Raw genomic sequence first — 21,524 nt, forward strand, 5'->3', positions numbered from 1 at the left:
TCAACAATCAAACGCACGCCTCCCATCCAGACCAAACTTTAATACAGAACAATGAAGGAAAATCAACACTCACCCCCCTCCCCCAAAAGAAAACTCAACAGTGCAACATACAAACCCCAACCAGGCCCAAAATGAATACCCACTGACAAGCCCTAAAGCACTTTAGTTCACCCCCAGCACATGCTTTTTGACAAATTCAGCGGCATCCTCCTGCGCACTGAAATAATAATCTGTCCTTGAAAGTTACCTGGAGACCAGCCGGGTACACCACACCAAACCTCACTTTGTTCTTGTATAGCGTGGCCTTGGTCTTATTAAACCACCGCATGTCTTCTCACCAGCTCTGTCCCAGCATCTTGGTATGTTCTGATGGCTTGGCCCTCCCATCTACAGTCATGATGCCCACCTCAGGACCCGCTCCTTATCCATTTATCGATGAAACCTAACTAATCTATGTCTGATCACTGAACGGCGCTTGTTTGTACATTTTAAAGTGCAGCTGAATCTTTCTACTAATTTTTCTTGTAATATAATTGATACATTGTTTGAAAGAATATGGATATCTATTTTTAAAACTCCATGGTAATGGGATTTAACACAGCCTCTTCCTCGCCATCTGAAGATTATCAGCATCTTTTTTTTAATTTAAAGAGCCTTTGGTTAATGTTGGCCCAGTGCCCAGTATAACAGAAATGTTGGCAATCAGCACAAAGATGCGCAGTTAGTTTCAGCAGATAAACACACAGTTTCGCTTAAGCGTTTGCTTTTTATAGCACAGAATCAAGTTGACAGCTAACTCAGGGCAGTAAAAGAGATGCTTAACAGTTCCAGCTCCACTGAGGACTCGATTAATCTAATTCAATTGATGTAACAGTTTGTGAGGCGCTGTTTACCTGGAAATGCTTTGGCGAGCTGAACATCAAAACATTTCAGTGTCATTTGAATAGTTCTGTATCACCTGTATTGTAACATGAACACAGACACTTTTTCATTGGTGTACCTTGTTTTAATAAGGTTTGAAAGATTTGTTGAGAAATCAGTTAACATTGTCATATCACAACTTTTACAACTTTCTGCCTTTTCAGTGATGCTACAAGGATCTCTTTGCTGGCAAAGAATTTTCAATACAGAGTTAAAAATACTGTGGTAACGTCGTAAGGTAGAAATAACTGATCTTTTATCCTACTAAAAGCAAAAGGTGTGTGTGTGTGTGTGCGTATACGCTCTTATCTAAAAACGTAATCTAGAAGTAATGTAAACCTTTAAATAAGCTAATAAAAAATTACAAAGGCTAACATAAAACAAATGTGCAATTTTTTTTGTAAAACCTAGAAAAAAAGATCCACAAGTATTAAAATTATTGAAAGTTTTTTTTGTTGTTTTGGAGAATTATTAAGACTTTTCATGTGAAGCAGATCCAAGGCAGTAAGCAGCAGCGCATATTGAGTCCACTAATCAATGAAGGGTTTAAAAGCGACCATGACATTCAGTGCATAGCTTCTCTCTTAGTCATCTTCCACACAATCCTCCACACAGCTGTCTCTCATCTTCCCAGATCCCTTTGAGTACTTCCCACATTCCCAAGTGCAAAATTTATTACGTTGTACTGATTCTGCTCAATTCTTGTCTAATGGCTGAAAAACAATGAGACTGGATGTTAATAGGAATGTGAATATAGCAGTTTATCGTTCCATTAGCAAGGAAACAATGGTTCACATTATTATTCATTATAGTTCAGCAGCTGAGGCCAATTTTCAAACTTCCACGGTGACAAGAAAGTGACCTGTGCACTTTTTTTGAAATCTGCTCTGCAATACAGAGAATGAATTTTGAAAAAAGGTGAAAGAAACCTTTAAATGAATGCAGTTTTCACTCAGCACACCTCTCACATGAATTGGACCAAAGAGCTATTGTGATGGCAAAGGCAAGAATTGTTTCGAAATTTGGACTGCTGGAGGTTCAGTTCTCCATTATTCCACTAAGGGGCAGTAATGAACCACTGGAGTTATTTTACTCAAAAACGTAGAGTTGGCAATAGTTACTAAAATATAATTACTGTACAAAGTTTTTTCTAAAAACCTGTATTTAGATCCCCATTGAGGAACAGCCAGGAATTTAACATCAAGTAATAGAATTTGATCTATGCTTTCTAAATGATGGAAATGATGATCAAGTTTAATGGACGTAGGAGGACAAATTTGCAAGCTATATGGTGGCATCATCTAAAAGGAACAGAGCATGACATGGAGCCTTACCCCACATGCTTGTTGGTACTTTATTATTTTCCACAGTGAACAATAAGTATAATACGGGGGACCATGGAGCGAGTGGTCGAACATTTAGTGGCTCCCGCTAGAGGTGTAATTTCTTGGTCCTTTCCCACCCGATTTAGGGGGTGTTTATTGAGGTGCATGAGCACTGAGGAATTGAAGTACTCCATTGGTGGGGCCAGTTTATGGCTTATCACATGAGGAGAGTAACAAGTAAGAGGCAGCAGCCTGGGCGAGATCTTATTTGAGATCCGACACAGGACAAGATGGCGGAGGGTGCTGGGGCGCATTGCCCGCCCAGTGGTCTACTGAGCAACTTGTGGACTTTTTGAATGCGAAGTTCCAGCAGCAGAAGTAGTAGGCCTCAGAAAACCTGGCAAAGGTGGTAGAACTGCTTAGGCTGGTTATCGAGAGAGCAGAGCAGAGGCTGGAGGTGCAGAGTCTGGCATTCCAGAAGGTGGAAGAATCGGTGAGGAAGCATGAGGACCAGCTGGCCTCATTGGGAGCGGAGATGGTGCTCATGGTGGATAGCCGTAAGAGGTTGAGGAAGAAGGTGGAGGACCTCGACAACCATTCCATGAGGCATAATCTCCAGATTGTGTGTCTGCCTGGTGAGATCGAGGGAACGATTTGCGGGTGAAGGGTGGTGTGGGGAAGGGGAATCGACAAAGGCCTTGAGTGGGGGCCACCATGCTAGCTGGTTGGCTATTTAACAGGACTGAAGTAGGGAGTCGACCTGTCGAGGGAGTGGGGGAGGGAGAAGGATAGTTTGGTTTTCTTTGTTTCTGTTTAAGGAGGGGAGTGAGGGGGAGGGGAGAAATACTGACATGGGTGGAGTTGGTGTGGCACAATTGCTTAAGAGGTGGTGGACATCTTGGAGAGGGCCCGAGGATGAGGCGTGGACTTGGGGAGCTGCTAAAAGGGGCTATGGCTGATCAGTAAGGGGAAGTGGGGGCAGGGAGCCACCTAACCCGATTGATTACGTGGAATATTCGGGGGTTAAATGGCCCGGTCAAAAGGTTACGTGTTTTCGCACATTTAAGAAGTTTGAAGGCAGACATTGTGGTTCTTCAGGAGACGAACCTGAAGCTGGGGGACCAGCCGAGGCTGAGGAAGGGCTGGGTGGGGCAGGTGTTTCATTCGGGATTGGATATGAAGACGAGGCGGATGGCGGAGCTGCTTAATAAGAGGATGGCCTTTGAGGCTGGGGTTAGGTTCATGATGGTTAGCGGGAAGTTAGAGGGGACGGCTGTGGTTCTAGTGAATATATATATGCCACAAATTGGGATGACGTGGATTTTTGGAGACGGATTTCGGGCAGATTCCAGGCCGGACGGATTAGTTGATTATGGGAGGAAATTTTAACATGGTTATGGATCCTAGGTTGGACATGCCCTATGTCCCTGAAGGTTTCGGCAAGAGTGAAGGAACCGGCGGGGTTTATGGAGCATATGGGGGCGGGGGGGGGGGGGGGGGGCATAACAGTTTGAGAGGCCGAGGACGAAGGACTTTCTCGTACATGCACTGGGTGTACTCCCAGATTGATTTCCTTGTTTTGGACAAGGCGTTATTGGCGGGGATGGTTGGATCAGAGTATTCGCTGATCGTGGTCTCTGACTACACGCCACATTGGGTGGATTTGTGGGTGGTGCAGGGGGAGGGTCAGCGGCTGCAGTGGAGGTTGGATGTGGGTTACTTGCAGACAAGGGGGTCTGAGAGGGCAAGGCTGGCCATCCAAAATTATGTGGAGCTGAATAATACGGCGGAGGTTTCTGCCTCCATGCTGTGGGAGGCACTGAAAGCGGTGGTAAGGGGGGATTGACATTGATTCGGGCGCATAAGAAGAGATTGGAGCGGGCTGAGAGGCTGAGGTTGGTGGAGGGCATTATGAGGGTGGACCAGAGATATTTGGTGATACCTGAGGAGGCGTTACTGAAGGAGAGGCAGAGGCTCCAGATGGAGTTTGGGCTAGTGTCCATTGGAAAGGCAGTGGGACAATTGCATAGAGCCAGAGGGGTAATTTATGAGTATGGCATGAAAGCGTGTAGGATGCTTGCGCACCTGTTGATGCGGTGAGGGAGGCTGAACGGGTGAGGAATGGGACAGGCAGGGTGGTATCGGGGCCAGAGGCGGGGAATTGGGTTTTTGAAGCCTTTTATCAGAGGTTGTATAACTCGCAGCTTTCGGTGAAGGATGAAGGAATGAGGTGGTTTTTGGATGGGTTGGAGTTCCCGGGGGTCGAGGAAGTGAAGGTGCAGCGATTGGGGGCCCCGATAGGTCTGAGGGAGGTGATGGATTGCGTGAGGGCACTGCAGGCAGGGAAGGCTCCGGGGCCGGATGGGGTACCCAGTCGGGTTTTACAAGAAGTTTGGGTTGGAGCTGGGGCCCCTGCTGATTGGGATGTATAATGAGCTCCACCACCCCTCCCCCACGCTGTTGCAGGCCTCGATATTGCTAATTTTAATTTAAAGAAGGTCAAAGTCCTGGAGCAGTGTGGATTGTACTGCCTGATCTTGCTGTTGAATCATAGCATTTACAGTGCAGAAGGAGGCCGTTCGGCCCATCGAGTCTACACTGGCCCCTGAGATAGCACCCTACCTAAGCACACACTCTATCCTATCCCCGTAACCCAGCAACCTGACATAATGTTTGGACATACAGGGCAATTTAGAGTGACCCATCCACCTAACCCGCACATCTCTGGACTGTGGGAAGAAACTGGAGCACCCGGAGGAAACCCACACAAACACGGGGAGAATGTGCAGACTCCGCACAGACATGACCCAAGCCGGGATTCAAACCCGGGTCCCTGGTGCTATGAAGCAACAGTGCCAACCACTGTGTTACTGTGCTGCCCCAAATATAGGTGCAAAGTTGTTGGACCGGAAGGGATTTGTGAAGGGGCAGTAGCTGTCAGTGAATGTATGGAGGCTGCTTAAAATTATTATGGTGCCCTCGGAGAGCTGAGAAGTGGTGGTGGCAATGGATGTAAGGCGTTCAATCAGGTCAAATGGGCGTATCTGTTTGAGGTGGTGGGTTGGTTCATGTTTGGGCAGGAGCTTGTAGATTGGGTTCAGCTGCTGTACAAGGCGCCAAAGGTGAGCATTCAGACAAACAAGGTTAGTTTGGATTACTTTGGGTTACACCGAGGAACGAGACAAGGGTGCCCTGCTATCCTTGTTGCTCTTTGCCGTAGCGATAGAGCCGTTTGCAATGATGCTTAGGGGGTCGAGCGGGTGGAAGAGATTGAGCAGGAGGGGAACGAGCACTGAGTTTCTTTGTATGTAGATGATCTCCTGTTGTATATTTCGGACCCGAGGGAATGAAGGCTGACTTCAAGAGGTGGAATGTGCTGCCACTGAATTTGGTCGGCGCAGAAGGTGAAGTTGATGGTGCTGCCGAAGGTTTTCATTTGTATTTAAAAACCTCCCGATTTTTGTTCCGAAGTCCGTTTTTAGGGAGGTGAATGGGATGATTTTGAGGTTTGTTTGGGCGGAAGAAGGCTCTGCAGGCGAGGGGATGTTATTGGAGAGGGATCAACGTTAGCATTGCCAAGCATGTTGGCACCAAACATTGCAATGGCTGGGAAATGGGCGGTGGAGGAGTGGTTGGGTTTGGGGGTGGATGGAGGTGGCCTCGTGTAAGGGGATTAGCTTGAGGGCATTGTTGTTGGCGCCCCTTCCGTTCTCTCCTGTTCGGGACTCCATGAGTCTGGAGGTTGTTGCCTGTTGCCGCGGTTGGTTTTTGTATTTTTGTGATTATGTATATATTTTAAATGCCTTCAACAAAATGTTTTTAATAAAACAATAAATATAATTCCTACCATCAATAATCTCTTCTTTCACCTTGTGCAACTCCTTTACGACTTCCTCCAGTATTTCCTGCGAGTTGAAATTATATAAATGGAAGCTTATTTATACAAGATGCTGGAAGGGTTCCTTTCTGTACATTTTAACAGGGCAGCTTAGAGTAAGGTTTGTTATTTTCCTGAAGATTAAAAATGGTAATTTTTTTCCAAGAAACATTTATTGTTAGACAGTCTCTTTAGTTTAAGTATCCAGGTTGCATACCTGCTTCAATCGATCAAAATCTAAGGCATCTGTGACCACATCGTTACTGGTGCCGCTCCCTGGTTTCAGTCTACAGGGGTAGGGAACAAATAAAGCACGGAAATTAAGCCTGGGTTCCAATTCTACTTGCTCAGGTACTGTAAGATGTGCAGCAGCAAGAGGCAATGGATTAGCATTCTCACAGGGGAGACAAGGCAGTTTTATTAACTAGTCCTCCTTGAAGTTAAAATTTAAATTTCAATAGCACGGCTGTAACAGTGCCACATGGCTTGATGACCTGTGGCAGTGTGAAAGCTTCTGTCGCTGCACACTAACCTGGGACTGTAGGGATCATCTTTAAACACAATCTTTCCATCTGTCCTGCAAAGAGAGTGAATGGAAATCCATTCAACCCCTAACACCCAACAGCCCAAAGGAGCAGAATGCTACAACTAAGTGCTCCATCTGTCCCACGTGTATGTTTTGGTTTGAATACATTTCCCATGTCCCATCAGTAGAGAGGGATAGAAACGGGAAGGGAGGCTGAAGGGAGGAGGCATGTGTGAATATGAAGTATTTGCCAAGGAGATTGAATGTGATTGGTTGTACCAGTGCTGCAACATCATTTTCTTTCATCCCATGAATAATGTTGGCAAATATTGTTACTTTCAACAACATTTTTATCTGAACTTTTAAGTGAGCACTGGCTTCTTGAATTAAATCAAGATAATTGAGTTTCCTGGGTTTCATAGGAGTCAACAATGAATAAATAAGGACCTCTGGGTATCTTTAGGATGATGTTGATGTATCATTCCTCCATACTTCCATTAGAAATTCTCATGTTCATATGTATAATACCTGGAATTTTCGGACCCTGCCGTGGCAGGACGCTCCGAGGGAGTGCGGCGGCCTAGCCGAAATTCCATTGAATTCTGCAGGACCGGGTAATCCCAGCACTTGGTGGGCCCAGAAATAACCTCCCACTGGAACCTGCCTATGTGCACTTGTCACTCTGTATTTACACTCTGGAGGGGCTATACTGCCATGGATGGCTGGAGGCTATACAGTTTGACAAGTTTACATTGACTATTTCCACTATAAATTTGGAAATGGAACTTTTAACAGAAATATAAAAATAAAAACAATTTTGTAGCTTGAAACAGGGGCTGAATTATGTCTGTGCACCATGCTCCAATGTATTCCCACCCTCTAACCCGGACTGCAATTATTCTTCATCCATCTGCAATGCCACGGGTAATCAATTAGTATAAAATAAATTACATTGGTTTTTCTGAACATTGGATTGCATCCAAAGACAGGCGCATCTAATTTTAAAACAATAAAAATGTTCATCTTTTCCCTAACTTTGTCGCTTTGTAACCACTCGGAAGCCGTGTAGCTTGATTCTCCTTGCAATATTATCTATTTCTGGACAAATGCCTCAGCTCGGCTTGGTAGCTTTCCAGATGATTAATTTAAATTGGAACTGTGTGTGTTGTAATAAGAGAGGCTATGTTCTCCAGTTGCAACGGCACACCAGTATAATAACCACTGGGTCACTTCAGAGTCAGGCGCAATGAACAATCTTTACATAGTGGTGGGCACGGACTGTCCTCCTGACTGCATCATCAGCAAATAATGCACAGTTGCATGTTGACAAATTATACAGCAGGATGTACCAACAAGAATGTTAAATAATTTTGAGTCGGAACATTGGATAGGGTTGTTCTGGAAGCTGTGGAGTACCTGGGGATGCTAATGAATTCATATTAATGGAACCATCTCTGTGGTTGATGCCTTCTGGAAATTATTCAAATATCATTTGGAACCAGGAGCTTACAGGAGGGATGACAGGGATAACTTATTTCCTAAAGTTCCTCAGAAGTGTTCAAGCTTCCGGAATATTCAACTGGATGTTGATGGAGCAACAACACTTGGAACTACTGCTTAATATGCTTATCAACAAGTTATTCAGCTTGAGAAAATGATTCGAGTGGAATTATTTGAATTGTGATGGGATATTTCTTTGTCCTTTTGATTGTGCAGATAGGTTGTCGGATGGAGGCTACATTGACCTGCAAAATATGAGCTGTTGGAGTTTGTCAGTCAAGGAAGAGCTGTCAGATTTGATTTATAGACAAACTGAATAAAAAAATGAAGTGATCCAAGTGCCTGAATTATTGGTTCCCTATAGCTGCAACTGTGTTCCTGCTATTTTGAACATGATCTGGAGTCTTAAATAAGTGTTCATAGCATCATAGAGTTTACAGTGCAGAAGAAGGCCATTTGGCCCATCGAGTCTGCACCGGCCCTTGGAAAGAGCACCCTACCTAAGTCCACACCTCCACCCTATCCCCACAATCCCACCTAACCCTTTTTTTTGGACACTAAGGGCAATTTATCATGGTCAATCCACCTAACCTGCACACCTTTGGACTGTGGGAGGAAACCAGAGCACCCGGAGGAAACCCACGCAGACAAGGGAGATCGCACAGACAGTGACCCAAGCAGGGAATCGAACCTGGGACCCTGGAGCTGTGAAGCAATTGTGCTAACTACTTTGATACTGTGCTGCCCACTATTTATTTTCATATCCTTTTGAGTATAACTTCATTATTGAACAGGTTTTTAAATCCATATGAACCAGGACTTAATCTTCAGGTTGGCTGCACATACAAAATAGCGCACTGACAAACATTGGCACTGGCAGCGAAGAGCAGTTGCAGCAAGCTGTTAAATAATGCAGTAGGTGCCAGTATACAGTTCTGGATATCCAGCCTGCAGTTGACAAGGAGATGTGAATCCATGAATGGATAAGCTGAACAAGGATTGAAATTGTTGCATTCACTTATACCTAGAAGATGAAAAATGAGACTGCACAACATTCTTAGCTTCAGGACTCTTTGTCATAAATGCATTTCTAAAACAATAAAATAGAATTAGAAAAAGGTTAATGCAATATTCCTCTTAAAATAGAACTACAAAAAAATCATCATGTTTTTCAACTTAAAATGCCATTGAGTATAAATTAATTTAAACTCCAGCGACTAAAATATGAATTGATTATCCTACTGCATGCCTTTTAAAAAAAAATTTTTTTTATTATAAATTTAGAGTACCCAATTATTTTTCCAATTAAGGGACGATTTAGTGTGGCCAATCTACCTATCCTGCCCATCTTTGGGTTGTGGGGGTGAAACCCACGCAGACACGGGGAGAATGTGCAAACTCCACACGGACAGTGACCCAGGGCCGGGATTCGAACCTGGGACCTCAGCGCCGTAGGCAGCAATGCTAACCATTGTGCCACCGTGCTGCCCCTTCCTACTGCATGCCGTAGATTTTCAGGCAATGTGGGCACCATGACTGCTCCTCCGCTGAAGAGCATCTGTACAGGGAGTCACTTCAGTTAGTGAACACGTGGATTGCCTAGTCATTGCATTGTAGGTAATATTAGGGGCAGGGCAGAACAGAGGCAACAGCTACGTAAAGCACTTCATTGTGACTGTGATAAGTAAAACAAAAATCTGTCACTGCTCATTGAAACTTGAGTCTGGTAAAATTCGAATTCTGGAATTACCTGTTAACCCATTCACCAGCACAAACATTTAGAGGCTTCTTCACTTCAGCACAAATTTGATCCATGTGCATTTTTCGTATTAATTCCTGAGCCCTATCAATATGACAAAATGTGTTTCTAATAACAGGACATTGGTGTTGAGCCATGTTTTGAGGCGGGGAAGGCATTATATCGGGCAGGAGATGGCTGGTGAGCATCCCACTGCCTCTCCACCTCCACCCTTATTAAGGCCGGGCGGGAAAGTCTGTGATTGACTTTCTCGCCCTACTACTGCCAATTGAGGCCTTTCAGCCGAAAATGAAAGGCTACTTAAATGTCTTAAACTACTGTTGCTGCCATTAACCCAGCTGTGGGTTGGTCTATCGGCAAGTGGCGTGCATGACAAATAAACCAGTGCATGCCTTCTGTTATCTCCTGAGGTGGTCTTCGGGGTGGGATTGAGTGGGGTGGTCACTCCTTCAAAGGCACTCAGTGCTTCATCACTAAATCTGGCATTGGGCGGGGGCAGGGGGGGGGGGGTTGTTGGCAGTGTGCTGAGTGGTACCCAACCCCTGCCCCCCACCCTTGCTGCCAACACCCCTTATATCGTCTCCCCACCCCATGATTCCCATCCCTGCCATTACTGGGCAGTTCTGCAATCTTGGGCTTCTGAGTAGGTATCTTACCTGCAGTAGTCACCACCTCTCATGTGGAACTGCTGAGCAGCAGTTCATGGCTGGCAAGACCTCAACCCCCAGGGTCATGACGCCACTGCCCTCGCTACTGCCTGATTGGCCCGTGGTTCAGCAGGTCTGTGGTGGGACTCTGGCCAGCTCTCCAGCTGGCAGACGCGACCCTGTCATCTCCATGTGACTTGAGGTGGGAAGTCCAATAGATGCATTGTGGTTAGCACAATTGCTTCACAGCTCCAGTGTCCCAGGTTCGATTCCCGGCTTGGGTCACTGTCTGTGCGGAGTCTGCACATCCTCCCCGTGTGTGCGTGGGTTTCCCCCGGGTGCTCCGGTTTCCTCCCACAGTCCAAAGATGTGCAGGTTAGGTGGATTGGCCATGATAAATTGCCCTTAGTGTCCAAAATTGCCCTTAGTGTTGGGTGGGGTTGCTGAGTTTTAGGGATTGGGTGGGGTTGTCGGCTTGGGTAGGGTGCTCTTTCCAAGAGTCGGTGCAGACTCGATGGGCCGAATGGCCTCCTTCTGCACTGCAAATTCTATAAGCCTAATTGACCATTTATTGTTCATTTAAAGAAGGCAGGCGGGCTGCTGATTTCGCCACTCATCCCCTGTACTGTGGGTGGGGAGCTCGGGGTGGGCTGGAAGGTGGTGTGATGGGTGCCCATCCCATTTTGCATTCCCCCCTCCCCAACAGGAAGCACGCCTGCCCTGGGACAGGTAAAATTCAGCCCAATGTTTCAGATGGATGGATTCTCAGTGTCGGTGAAAGGTCACAGACCTGAAATTAACATTTACCTGTCGATCTGCTGAATCTTTCCAGCATTTTTGGTGTTTATTACATTGATGCATGTACCTGACACTGAAGTGTGATGCATGGTCGGGGAGGGGGCAGTTAGCTCGGTTGGCTACACAGCTAGCCTCTAGTTCAGATCAATGCCAAAAACATGGGTTTGATTCTCATTCTGATTGAGGTAAATTGGGGGCACTGGCCCTGAGAGGGGCAGACAGCTCAGCACCAAAACCAGCTCTCGCAGAATGTTACCACACGGATGACCAACTGCGGCCCCTCTTTGCCAGTAGTACAGCTGGAAATGATACAATGCTGTTGCTTCTGGCATCTCTCTGGCTCCCCTATAGGCCGCTTTTACTGTTGGCAATTCGGCGTCTTGACACGGGGTAATAATATAAACCTGCTGCTGGAGACCAGCAATGCAATTTGTCACTCACTGGCCTCTTCATACCTTTCGCAGCTGTTGGAGAGCTACTAGCAGTCAGAAAAAGAGTTGTGAATTGCAAAGTTAAACTGTGAATCTATCCTTCCGTGAGGTAGGTTAGACTCCACAGCATTGGGAGCTCCAGGCTTCAAGAAGCAGTTTTGAAATATAAATAAGATACAAGACATGAGAACAGTTACCACCCAGTTGTTGACCAGTAGTGCTAAAGGTGGAACAAGAACAATTGTATTTGCTGCATTGCTTTTAATTGCTCTTCACTGAAAATGATCATAACCGTCAACATTTTTTAAAAGGGTGGTTTATACTCATAATGGTGATACCAGTGTTGACAAAATTGAATATCTCCATTGCATTAGGTATGTGCAGGATAGGTGCACAAGCACTCTGCAGACTGTTCCTGATGTGCAATATGACAAGTGTATCCAGGAGCTGCACCCCATTTCTACAGGAAATGTACAACAATTAGATGAATCAGTATGCTGTTACTCTTTGTATAGTGTCTGTCTGAAATACTAGACAAATAATGAAAAAAAAAACTTGCTTTTATACATCAACTTTCACAATATTTAGATCTCATCAAAGTGTTCTCCAAACAATGAGGTACACTTGAACCATAAACATTGTTATGCCGGGAAACACAGCAATTCCCATACAAGCCTCCCTGAACAGGCGCCGGAATGTGGCGACTAGGGGCTTTACACAGTAACTTCATTTGAAGCCTACTTGTGACAATAAGCAATTTTCATTTCATTTTATTTCATTTTCAATCAACTGGTACACAGCAGGATCCCAGAAAAACTAATAATATAATGACTATATTATCTATTTTAGTGACCTTGATTAAGGGATAAATACTGGCCATGATAGTAGGGGAAACATTCTACTTCGTCATTGAATAATCTACGGAATCTTTGACATCCACCCGAGAGGGCAGAGGCTTAATGTTCCTTGTCAAAGGCAGAACAGAAATGTAGAAAAACAGGAGCAAGAAGAGGCTATTTGGCCCTTTGTGCCTGCTCCGCCATTCATTAGGGCAGCACAGTAGCATAGTGGTTAGCACAAATGTTTCACAGCTCCAGGGTCCCAGGTTCGATTCCTGGCTTGGGTCACTGTCTGTGTGGAGTTTCCATGTTCTCCCCGTGTGTGCGTGTGTTTCCTCCGGGTGCTCCGGTTTCCTCCCACAGTCCAAAGATGTGCAGGTTAGGTGGATTGGCCATGCTAAATTGCCCTTAGGGTCCAAATTGCCCTTAGTGTTGGGTGGGGTAACTGGGTTATGGGGATAGGGTGGAGGTATGGGTTTGGGTAGGGTGCTCTTTCCAAGAGCCGGTGCAGACTCGATGGGCTGAATGGCCTCCTTCTGCACTGTAAATTCTATGAAATCTAATTATGTTCATGGCTGATCATTCAACTCAGTAACCTGTTTCCACTTTCTCCCCACATCCTTTGATCCCTTTTAATAGAAACAATGCAATGGTGCCCAACATGGGGCCCGGAATATCTTGCAGTACGGTGCTGCACTGAAGTGTCAGTCTAAATTGTGTGTTCAAGTCACCAGAGTAGGAATTGAACCAACAACCTCTGACTCTGGAAGGTGAGAGTGCTGGCCAAGGCTGCCAACCGAGTCCTATTACTAGGATCACTAAGCTTACTCTGTTCTCAAATGTCAGATTGTGAGCACATAACATACCCACTTAATACTACAAAGCAGATATATAATGCCAGATATGAGTGAATCTCATGGGTCAGCCCATGGGTAAGCTGTAAAACAGAATAGCATCTGCATTATTTTTAACCCACCCAAGCTCGGGTGAGAATACTATTTCACATCAGCATGGCGTCTGCCTTTATTTTCTGAAAGGTCAAAGGACAGTGTTCTCACCCACTGTGCCAAAACATCCCAAAATAACCTGTGACTGAATTTAGACAGCTTGCCAGCTGCAATTAACATCATTCCATAAATGTTAGGTATAGTCCCTCTGTCTTTTTTCAAAATAGACACATAGAGATATTATAGAGCCGTTGTATCTGTGTGGCATACTCTGGTATTATACAACACTTCTTATTACTAAACCATTAAATTTCACAGTTGCAAAATTGCATCCATCCCTTAACTGCTCACCTTGAGAGAGTTCCTGACTTTTCGGCAGAGTTGGCCCTTTCCCATGGCTTTTTACCAGTATCTGTTAAAAAATATTCGAACAAATTTGCAGGCCTGTCTGGATTGATGTTCTCAAGTCAAAGTCACCTACAACACACTTAATTTAAAGAATCTGTTCATTTACTATAAATTTCTTAATAATAAATTTTTTTACTGGACATCTGCGCATCTTGCTTTGAGGGGCTTATAGCCCACCTTGTGTAGAGCTGCTACACCAAATGTTTCTTTATCCCAGCAGCTAAAGGCTCACAGGCTATTTTTCTTTATGTTAGGGAGCAGCTTTCATGCTGACCATCTCCATAACTGTGAGGTTTGTACCATATGGTAACAGTAGGACAGCTGCCTTTCAGGCTACCCTGCACGAAAGTGCTGATCCAGCTCAAATGTGGGATTTGTATTGTGACACATACAAATTCTGTGAGCTCTATTCGCGGAAATAGTTGCTGGAGTTCCAATACTAGTTCCATACATACTCAGTATTTGTACTGGAGAGGTAAAACCACTGATCAAGTGGGTGTCCAATGCCAAGTTACTTAGAATTGCTCTGCTGTATTTATGTCAGCGTGACCTCAAACCAGGCGTCAATCCATAAAAGATGTAGGCATGTGAACAAGGCTTGATTGTCCTCTGCGCAAATATGCCAAGCTGCATTTTCTGTTAGGTATAATTTTAGCATTGGTTCCTCGAATTAATTCACTGCTGTTTCATCATTAAATAACAAAAGATTCAACATTTTTTTATGGCTTTGAATGACTTAATTCTTTCCACATCATTTTTTTTTCCTTTTCCTAATTTTGGTCCTGCTTCTTATTGAGCATAGTTCCAAAATACAAAGTGCAGGAGATGTTGCTCAAGTGAAAATATTTCATGTGTCTGTGCAGGGAGTAGGTTGGAAGGTTCATTGGCTGGAGATGGCATCGCAGACAATACCAATTCTATTCTCACTGATGACCAAGTGTGTGCGAACTCCAGCAATGGTCAGCAGCGGGAAATCCTGGGAATTATTTTCTTCTCTATTGCTGGGAAACTGAGGAGAAATTCACTGTTGCCATTGCTGAAATCAGCTCACTCAGCACAGGCGAGGAATCAAATTGAACTTTTTATTGCAATGCACTAAGTGGCACCTTTACTCACTTGGAATCAATGGGAGCTTTATTCCTTTGGTCTTTCATGATTAACTACTAAAACTTGCCCTCCCAATGGCAGACAGACATTACTAGATTAATGACTGAGCTCAGATCATGGATTATAAGATTCTGAGAGCCCACATTTGTACCAATACTTTCACATGACCTGATGTTATATTATATTATCAGTTCAATTATTTCCTACATTTAATTGTTAACTTTCTTATTAACTTTCCTTCCAAAAAGTTTAATTATTGGTCAGATGAGAAAGGCATAAATACAAGTTTTGTAGCTCAGAGAGGACTTTTATCTTGTTAAAACAACGGGAATACAAGTAACTCTTGATTATGTTAAGATATCCTTTTAATAATTTTCTTGCAGGCTCAAGACAAGTACAAGAGGGTTTAATTAGACGTCCTGTTAAGCAAAAGATTAAAATATGTGAAGGGCCCCCGCAAACATTTAAAAGCCCCACTAAACTCAGATGCTGAACAATTCTATGCCAGCTGAAACACATTTAAAGGATTATAGATCTCATTGGGAGATGTAAATATTATCTACAAGATCGATAGGTTACCATGGAAGAATGGGGCTCTTAGAAAGACTTGTGATATCCTACCTGCAAAAAGAGCAGTGCTTTGTGCTGGATTTTACCAGGCCCCATCCCCTCTGCTCCCTCTGGCTACAGATTTCAGTTGGATCACACCAATATTTTCAGAGCTATGGATTCAAAATAGCATCCGTGCTGCATGCTCACACTTCTGGTGCTGACCGTTCCGGATGCCATTTTAGTGAGGTTGTTAGTCTGGATGCTGGGAGCAGGCACCCTAAAGTATGCAGTCGGCAGATTGTGATGCCAGTCAGTGTTTAACGCTGATTTGGCTTTAGTGATCAGGTTTTCAACCTCAACACTCCAGCTAATACCCTCTCTTAATCTCGCATAGCTGAACATGCAGAAGGAATCCCCATAGTGATATTCAACAGCAGAAGGAATCCCCACAGTGATATTTGAAGGGATCATCAACCACTTTCAGATTAGTTGTCTGATTTTTGCTGACTGTTACTGAGTTTCTGTAAGTGTTTGGTAGTTTGTCCTATAACATAAAGTTGGTGAAATCTACAGGGAGTGGTGTAGTATGCGGTGAAGGCCTTGGTTCTCCCTTCAAAGATTCACCTTATGTCACCTGTGCCCAGTCATGGTTTCTGTAGTTTCTATCACTTTGGTCTTCAGCATGATAAGGAAGAATGGACAGAGGATGTCAAGCTGCGTGAAATGAGTGGAGGAGGGAGGAAAAGCCTTTTGGCAGAAGGTCATATCCACCCAGGCCCTCAGGGAACAAATCTCCTACCTCAATCGCAGCAAGGAACAATGTGTGAGGTGCCTCCGTTTCACTATGGAGATGCATGCAGAAATCTGCCACCGGTTGCAGGCATATCAGCAGCCGAAAGTGAGGCCGGCATTGTCAGTGTCTGGAATGGTGACCATGATCTTCAACTTCTTCACATCAAATCCCTTCCAGGCTGGGGAGGGCATCATCTCCAACATCTCACAGTGTGATGTCCACTGCTGCATAAAGCAGGGTACTGATGCTTTCTATGTAAATTATGTAATATATTTGTATTTCTCTCTTTCCAGGTGGAGCATGCACATTGCTTCACCAAGATTGCAGCTTCCCCATGCTGCAGGATGCTACTGAATGCATCACATTACACCTTTCAGGCGTTGCATATAAATTTGCAGATGTATTGCAACTGCAAAGGGTTCCAAGCGCTCAATCTCCAGCTGGTGTGTGACCATACTCGTACTTATCAGTGCCTTCTATCCCCGCAGCAGTTATGATGCCTTCATTCTGCGACAGTCCACTGTATCGTCAGCACACCAGAGAGTGACAAAAGCTAGCCACTGACCACCTGGCCCATGACTCTGGTGTCCAACCCACTCACAAGTGGCTGGCAGATATATAACAGGAGCCAAGCTGCCACATGCAATGTTGCTGGGTAGGTCATTGGGATGTTTTTTAAGCAATGCCTCCCTTGCCTGCAGAGCTCTGGGGGAGCCTTGCAGTACTCGTCAATAGAGTGTCAGGTTTCAACATGGCCTGCTGTATCCTGCACGACCTCGCCATCCTGAGAGCACAGCCCTTGCCACCAGATGCACAGGGAGTACCTGATAAGGCGGAGAAGCTGGAGGAAGAGAAAGAGCAGTAAGGGGGGGGAGGAGGCAACCATCACAACTCCTTTTCAGTTGGGCCGTCCGTCATCAGTTCATCGGACTGCAGTATCAGTGAACACATTCCCAATTTGCCATTTTTAAATGCTGAATGCATCACAAAACAAACATTTAAAACCACTGCAATCAAACCAATCAATATTCCGTATAAAAGACAACCAACCACCTTTGTACATTCCCTTGATGTCTGTCTTGTGGGTGTTGTCTGTCCTAATGCCCCTATGGAGTGCTACTCCAGGAACTTGCAGCATGGTGAGTGGAAGACGGCTGATTTTCAGTGGGAAATCTGCAGATGGCTTTGTAATGGTGACATTGAATGATTCTGGGTCTGGAAGGCTTGGCTTTGGACTGCACCACCTTGACATGGCCGGCAGGATTGGTGCTTGTCAGGCAGTTGCATTGGTACTGGAAGGGTGGGAGCGGCGGGAGGACAATTACTGTCGGCCTGAGAGATGGCAGCAGTTTCATGCTCCACGGAGCCATTGTCACTCATAATCTGTTGGAGGACATAATGCTGGACTGCTGTGAGAAGCTGCAAACTTTCAGCCATGGTGGAAGCAGTCTGAGTGTTCAGGGAAGAATGCTCAGCTTGCTTGACTTCACTCTGGGTTTTCGCTGCCGCACACAGAAGTTGGGTAGCTTCTGTTAGAGCTGCAATGGAAGCTGAGACACCAACCGGCAGATGCTGCAACACGGTTGGATCCACAAGGGTGGTCATGCAGTTAGGCACCACTTAGATACTGGAAAGGACAGGTTCCAAACCCTGTGCAATTGTCCGGCTCCTTCACGCTCCATTACATTCCCCCTGACAGGCCTGCTGATGATTTGTGTACAAATTCATAATTTTGTGTATGTCACCCCTTCAATATCCTCATCTGAATTCTTTGGAGTAGAATTAATGTGTAACCCCAACTTCTGGTGAGCTGGCATCTACACCACCCCCTGCCCTGGCTGCAGCCACAAATGCTGGATGTCTCAGCATGTGCAGTTCCTACCTCGAAGACAGCATCTAAAGTACACATGGTATCAATTCCTGAGGTGGTGCTGCGAGTGCGAGATTGAGTTAGGGTACTTCCTCATCACTGTTTTCCTGCTCTTTCATCATTTCTTGCCCAGGTGGGTATCAGAAAGGACAAAAGCAATGGGTTGTTGTGACAAGGAAAGAATGCTAAGAGGTACTTGTTCAACCCATCTGCTGCTTGAATATCAGAAGAGATTGTGAGTTGAGGAGGTAGTGGGATATGAGAAGGTGGTTAGGTATGAGTATACCGTCATCTTCAATGTTTTCTACCCTGCTGCTGGCTACAGCCTCTGTCACGGCTGCTTGAACGATGATTACTACCACTCCTCCATCATTTTAAGGATCTGTAGCTGTGCCTTTTTCCTGCCCAGCTGCTGCTACTTCCTGCTCTGCACCATCTTGTCTTGTAGGACAGAAGGGAGTTTGTTAGTGAGTGTGGTGTAACGTGTTTAGATGATGTTTCTGTCATGGTTAACCAGTTGGCAGTATGTGCATGTTACGAGGTGTGGGTGTGAGTCTTGCAACAGTGCAAAGTGCGTGAGAATGAGGTGAAGCTATGAATGTGAGGTTAGAACTGTGATAGAGATTGCTGGAGGTTAATGATGGGGATGTGGTACATTGAGCAATGTCCTAGACTAGTGGTGCAGTTGGTGGGATATGGTATTTGAAGGTGCATTCATTGACCATGGTCATTTGTGTAAGGCTGTTGAAATTCTAGCCGCACTGCATCCAGATCCTGGAACTAGACTGAAGGCATTGACTGAGACAGCAGCCTGCTTCCACTGCCTTTGGGCTGCTTGTCTAATCCCCCTGAGGGTACAAGACCTCTCTCCCCCTGTCCACTTCCTGCACCAAGGCTTCCAGTACTCTGCATGAGAACCTTGGAGCCTGCGCTCTGCCATATCGTACCATTCTTGTGTCTTTCTCAAGTCAATCTTCATTCAAGAATGGCTTTCAGCACTTGCTCTACACTTACAATATACTTTCTCTTTAAGGGGTCCAGGCAAGCTTGAAATCATGCTAGCCTCTCATGATTTTGCGGCCCCGACTCAGGTGTATAGCTGCTCAATAGCATGCTTGGTGCTGATTATATGCTGCGATCATTAGATAGGTGGGCAATGCAATGTTTGTGTGCTTACTGTAGTGGAAGCAATAGGCTCAGGTTAAGTCCGAATTGTGATCCCGTGCCCTCCAGCAAGCCGAGTGAATTTTGTCACTGAAGTCTGTGTGAAATATACCAATGGCCAAAATCTTCTGTCCTCATCCATGGCTGGGATTGTCTGGTGCCGTGAATGGAGTATTGGCCGGAAAGTTTCTGTTCCCGCTCGCAACGGATCCCACCAGGGACAAGACCAGAGAATCCCGCCCATATACAATCTTTCTGTGACATGCTGCCATTCAAATTATCTGCACATTTATAATTCCATAAAGAATAGGTTATGGGCTTCACCTGTTGAATTTTGCAGACCAGGACCTCGTGTACTGGGTGAAGGTGAAGAGTTTGCCTCCTCCTGGTAAAAATAATAATAGCGATAATACGAATCGTTAGTACTTTTCTTGTAAAAAAAAGTGTTTAACTGCTCTTGTTAACTTGTGCAAATGCTGATTCAGAGTATTGTATGAACTACTCCATGCCCGTTTGTCAGTTAGATACAACACTGCTTTCTAGAACATGTCAGTAATGCATTGCCTGCTGATTTGTAGCATTAGTTCATCAAATACAATTAAGCAAATCTGACTTGGGAGCTAATGCAAGATTATGAATGCAATCAATCTAAAAGCTGATTACACACATTCTGGCTTTCCTCCTCTTTTTTGTCACTTGTTTTATCTGTTTGTTGGGCAGCTTTCCTCCTGAAAAAAGAGAAGAGAAAACACATTTTAGTCTTCTGTTGTCATAAAAATGATTGGTCCAATTGAAATATGATTTACGTGAGATTTTCTTCCACTCAGAGGTGACATTGCTGGTGAGCTGAAATTTTGCTCACTGTTTGTAACCGGTAGAGCCCTACCCACTTAAGGCAACATGTTGGAGACCATTCCAACTCTGTTGGCTGGTGTGGTTTTTTGACATAAGTGAGAATATTCAGCATATTTCTGCTTCAGTTCTACTGCTCCTCTCTCTTTAAGTCTTGCTTTAATCATGTCCCCCATAGAGATAGTCAGTTCACTCTTGAAATCTAAGATAAAAGCAAAAAATACTGCGGATGCTGGAGATCTGAACTAACAACAAAAAACACTGGGAAAATCCCAGCAGGTCTGCCGCATCTGTAGAGCAAGAAACATTACCATTCCGAGCTGAATATTTAGAATATTCTGTTAACTACGCTGTGCCTTTTCGTCAGTTAGAAGAATGATATTGGACTTGAAACATTAACTCTGTTTCTCTTTTTACAGATGCTGCCAGGGCTGCTGAGTTTTTTCAGCACTTTCTGACGAGGTACAGTGGTTAGCACTGCTGCCTCACAGTGCCAGGGATCCAGGTTGAATTCTGGTCTTGGGTGACTGTGTGGAGTTTGCACATTCTCCCTGCGTCTGTGTGGGTTTCCTCCGGGTGCTCCATTTTCCTCCCACAGTGCAAAGATATGCAGGTTGGGTGGATTGGCCATGCTAAAATTAAATTGTCCCTTAGTGTCCAAAGATATGCAGGTTAGGTGGGGTTATGGGGATTGGGCGGGGGTCTAGGTCGGGTGTTCTTTCAGAGGGTTGGTGCGGACTCGATGGGCGAATGGCTTCCTTCTGCATAGTATTTCATTCTTGGAACTTGCTCGATTGATTTGTCAGCTTTTTGCGGTTTCTCAACTCAAAGTTAATATAAAATTTCTAAGAAATGTTATTTTTGCCTTAGTTACTACTCACCAACTGAGTAGAATTAATTAGCCAAAATGCATTTAACAAACCAGGAAACAACAATGCTTCAGAGAGACTTGGGTGTGTTTGTACAAGGAACCTAGGAAGTTAACACGAATACAAGAGTACAAGAATAAAGAAGTCTTGCTACTGTTGTACAGGGCTTTGGTGGGACCACATCTGGAATATTATGTGTGGTCTTTGTCTCCTTACTTAAGGAACGATATACACTGGGTTATCCTATGATAAGAGGCAGTGCAAATTGGGCCTATATTCCCTGGGATTTAGAAGAATGATGAAGATCTCACCAAAGTATACGAGGTTCTAAAAGGGCCT

General features: G+C 44.8%; 1 protein-coding gene across 5 annotated transcripts in view; it reads right to left on the minus strand.

Annotated features, from left to right (window-relative positions):
• Window positions 1-984: 984 nt before the first annotated feature.
• LOC119953138 (ena/VASP-like protein) overlaps window positions 985-21,524 on the minus strand; it is a 339,662-nt gene continuing 319,122 nt past the window's right edge. For all 5 annotated transcript variants that reach the window (XM_038777050.1, XM_038777070.1, XM_038777035.1 and 2 more), the window contains 6 exons: window positions 20,132-20,192; window positions 19,789-19,849; window positions 13,922-13,982; window positions 6,341-6,410; window positions 6,094-6,151; window positions 985-1,634 (listed from right to left, as the gene is read on the minus strand). In XM_038777050.1, the coding sequence (XP_038632978.1) occupies window positions 1,597-1,634; window positions 6,094-6,151; window positions 6,341-6,410; window positions 13,922-13,982; window positions 19,789-19,849; window positions 20,132-20,192 (349 nt within the window). In that variant the 3' untranslated portion in view covers window positions 985-1,596. The remainder of the gene's footprint in view (window positions 1,635-6,093; window positions 6,152-6,340; window positions 6,411-13,921; window positions 13,983-19,788; window positions 19,850-20,131; window positions 20,193-21,524) is intronic.

This window comes from Scyliorhinus canicula, chromosome 2 (assembly GCF_902713615.1).
Source record: "Scyliorhinus canicula chromosome 2, sScyCan1.1, whole genome shotgun sequence".
Classification (NCBI taxonomy): domain Eukaryota; kingdom Metazoa; phylum Chordata; class Chondrichthyes; order Carcharhiniformes; family Scyliorhinidae; genus Scyliorhinus; species Scyliorhinus canicula.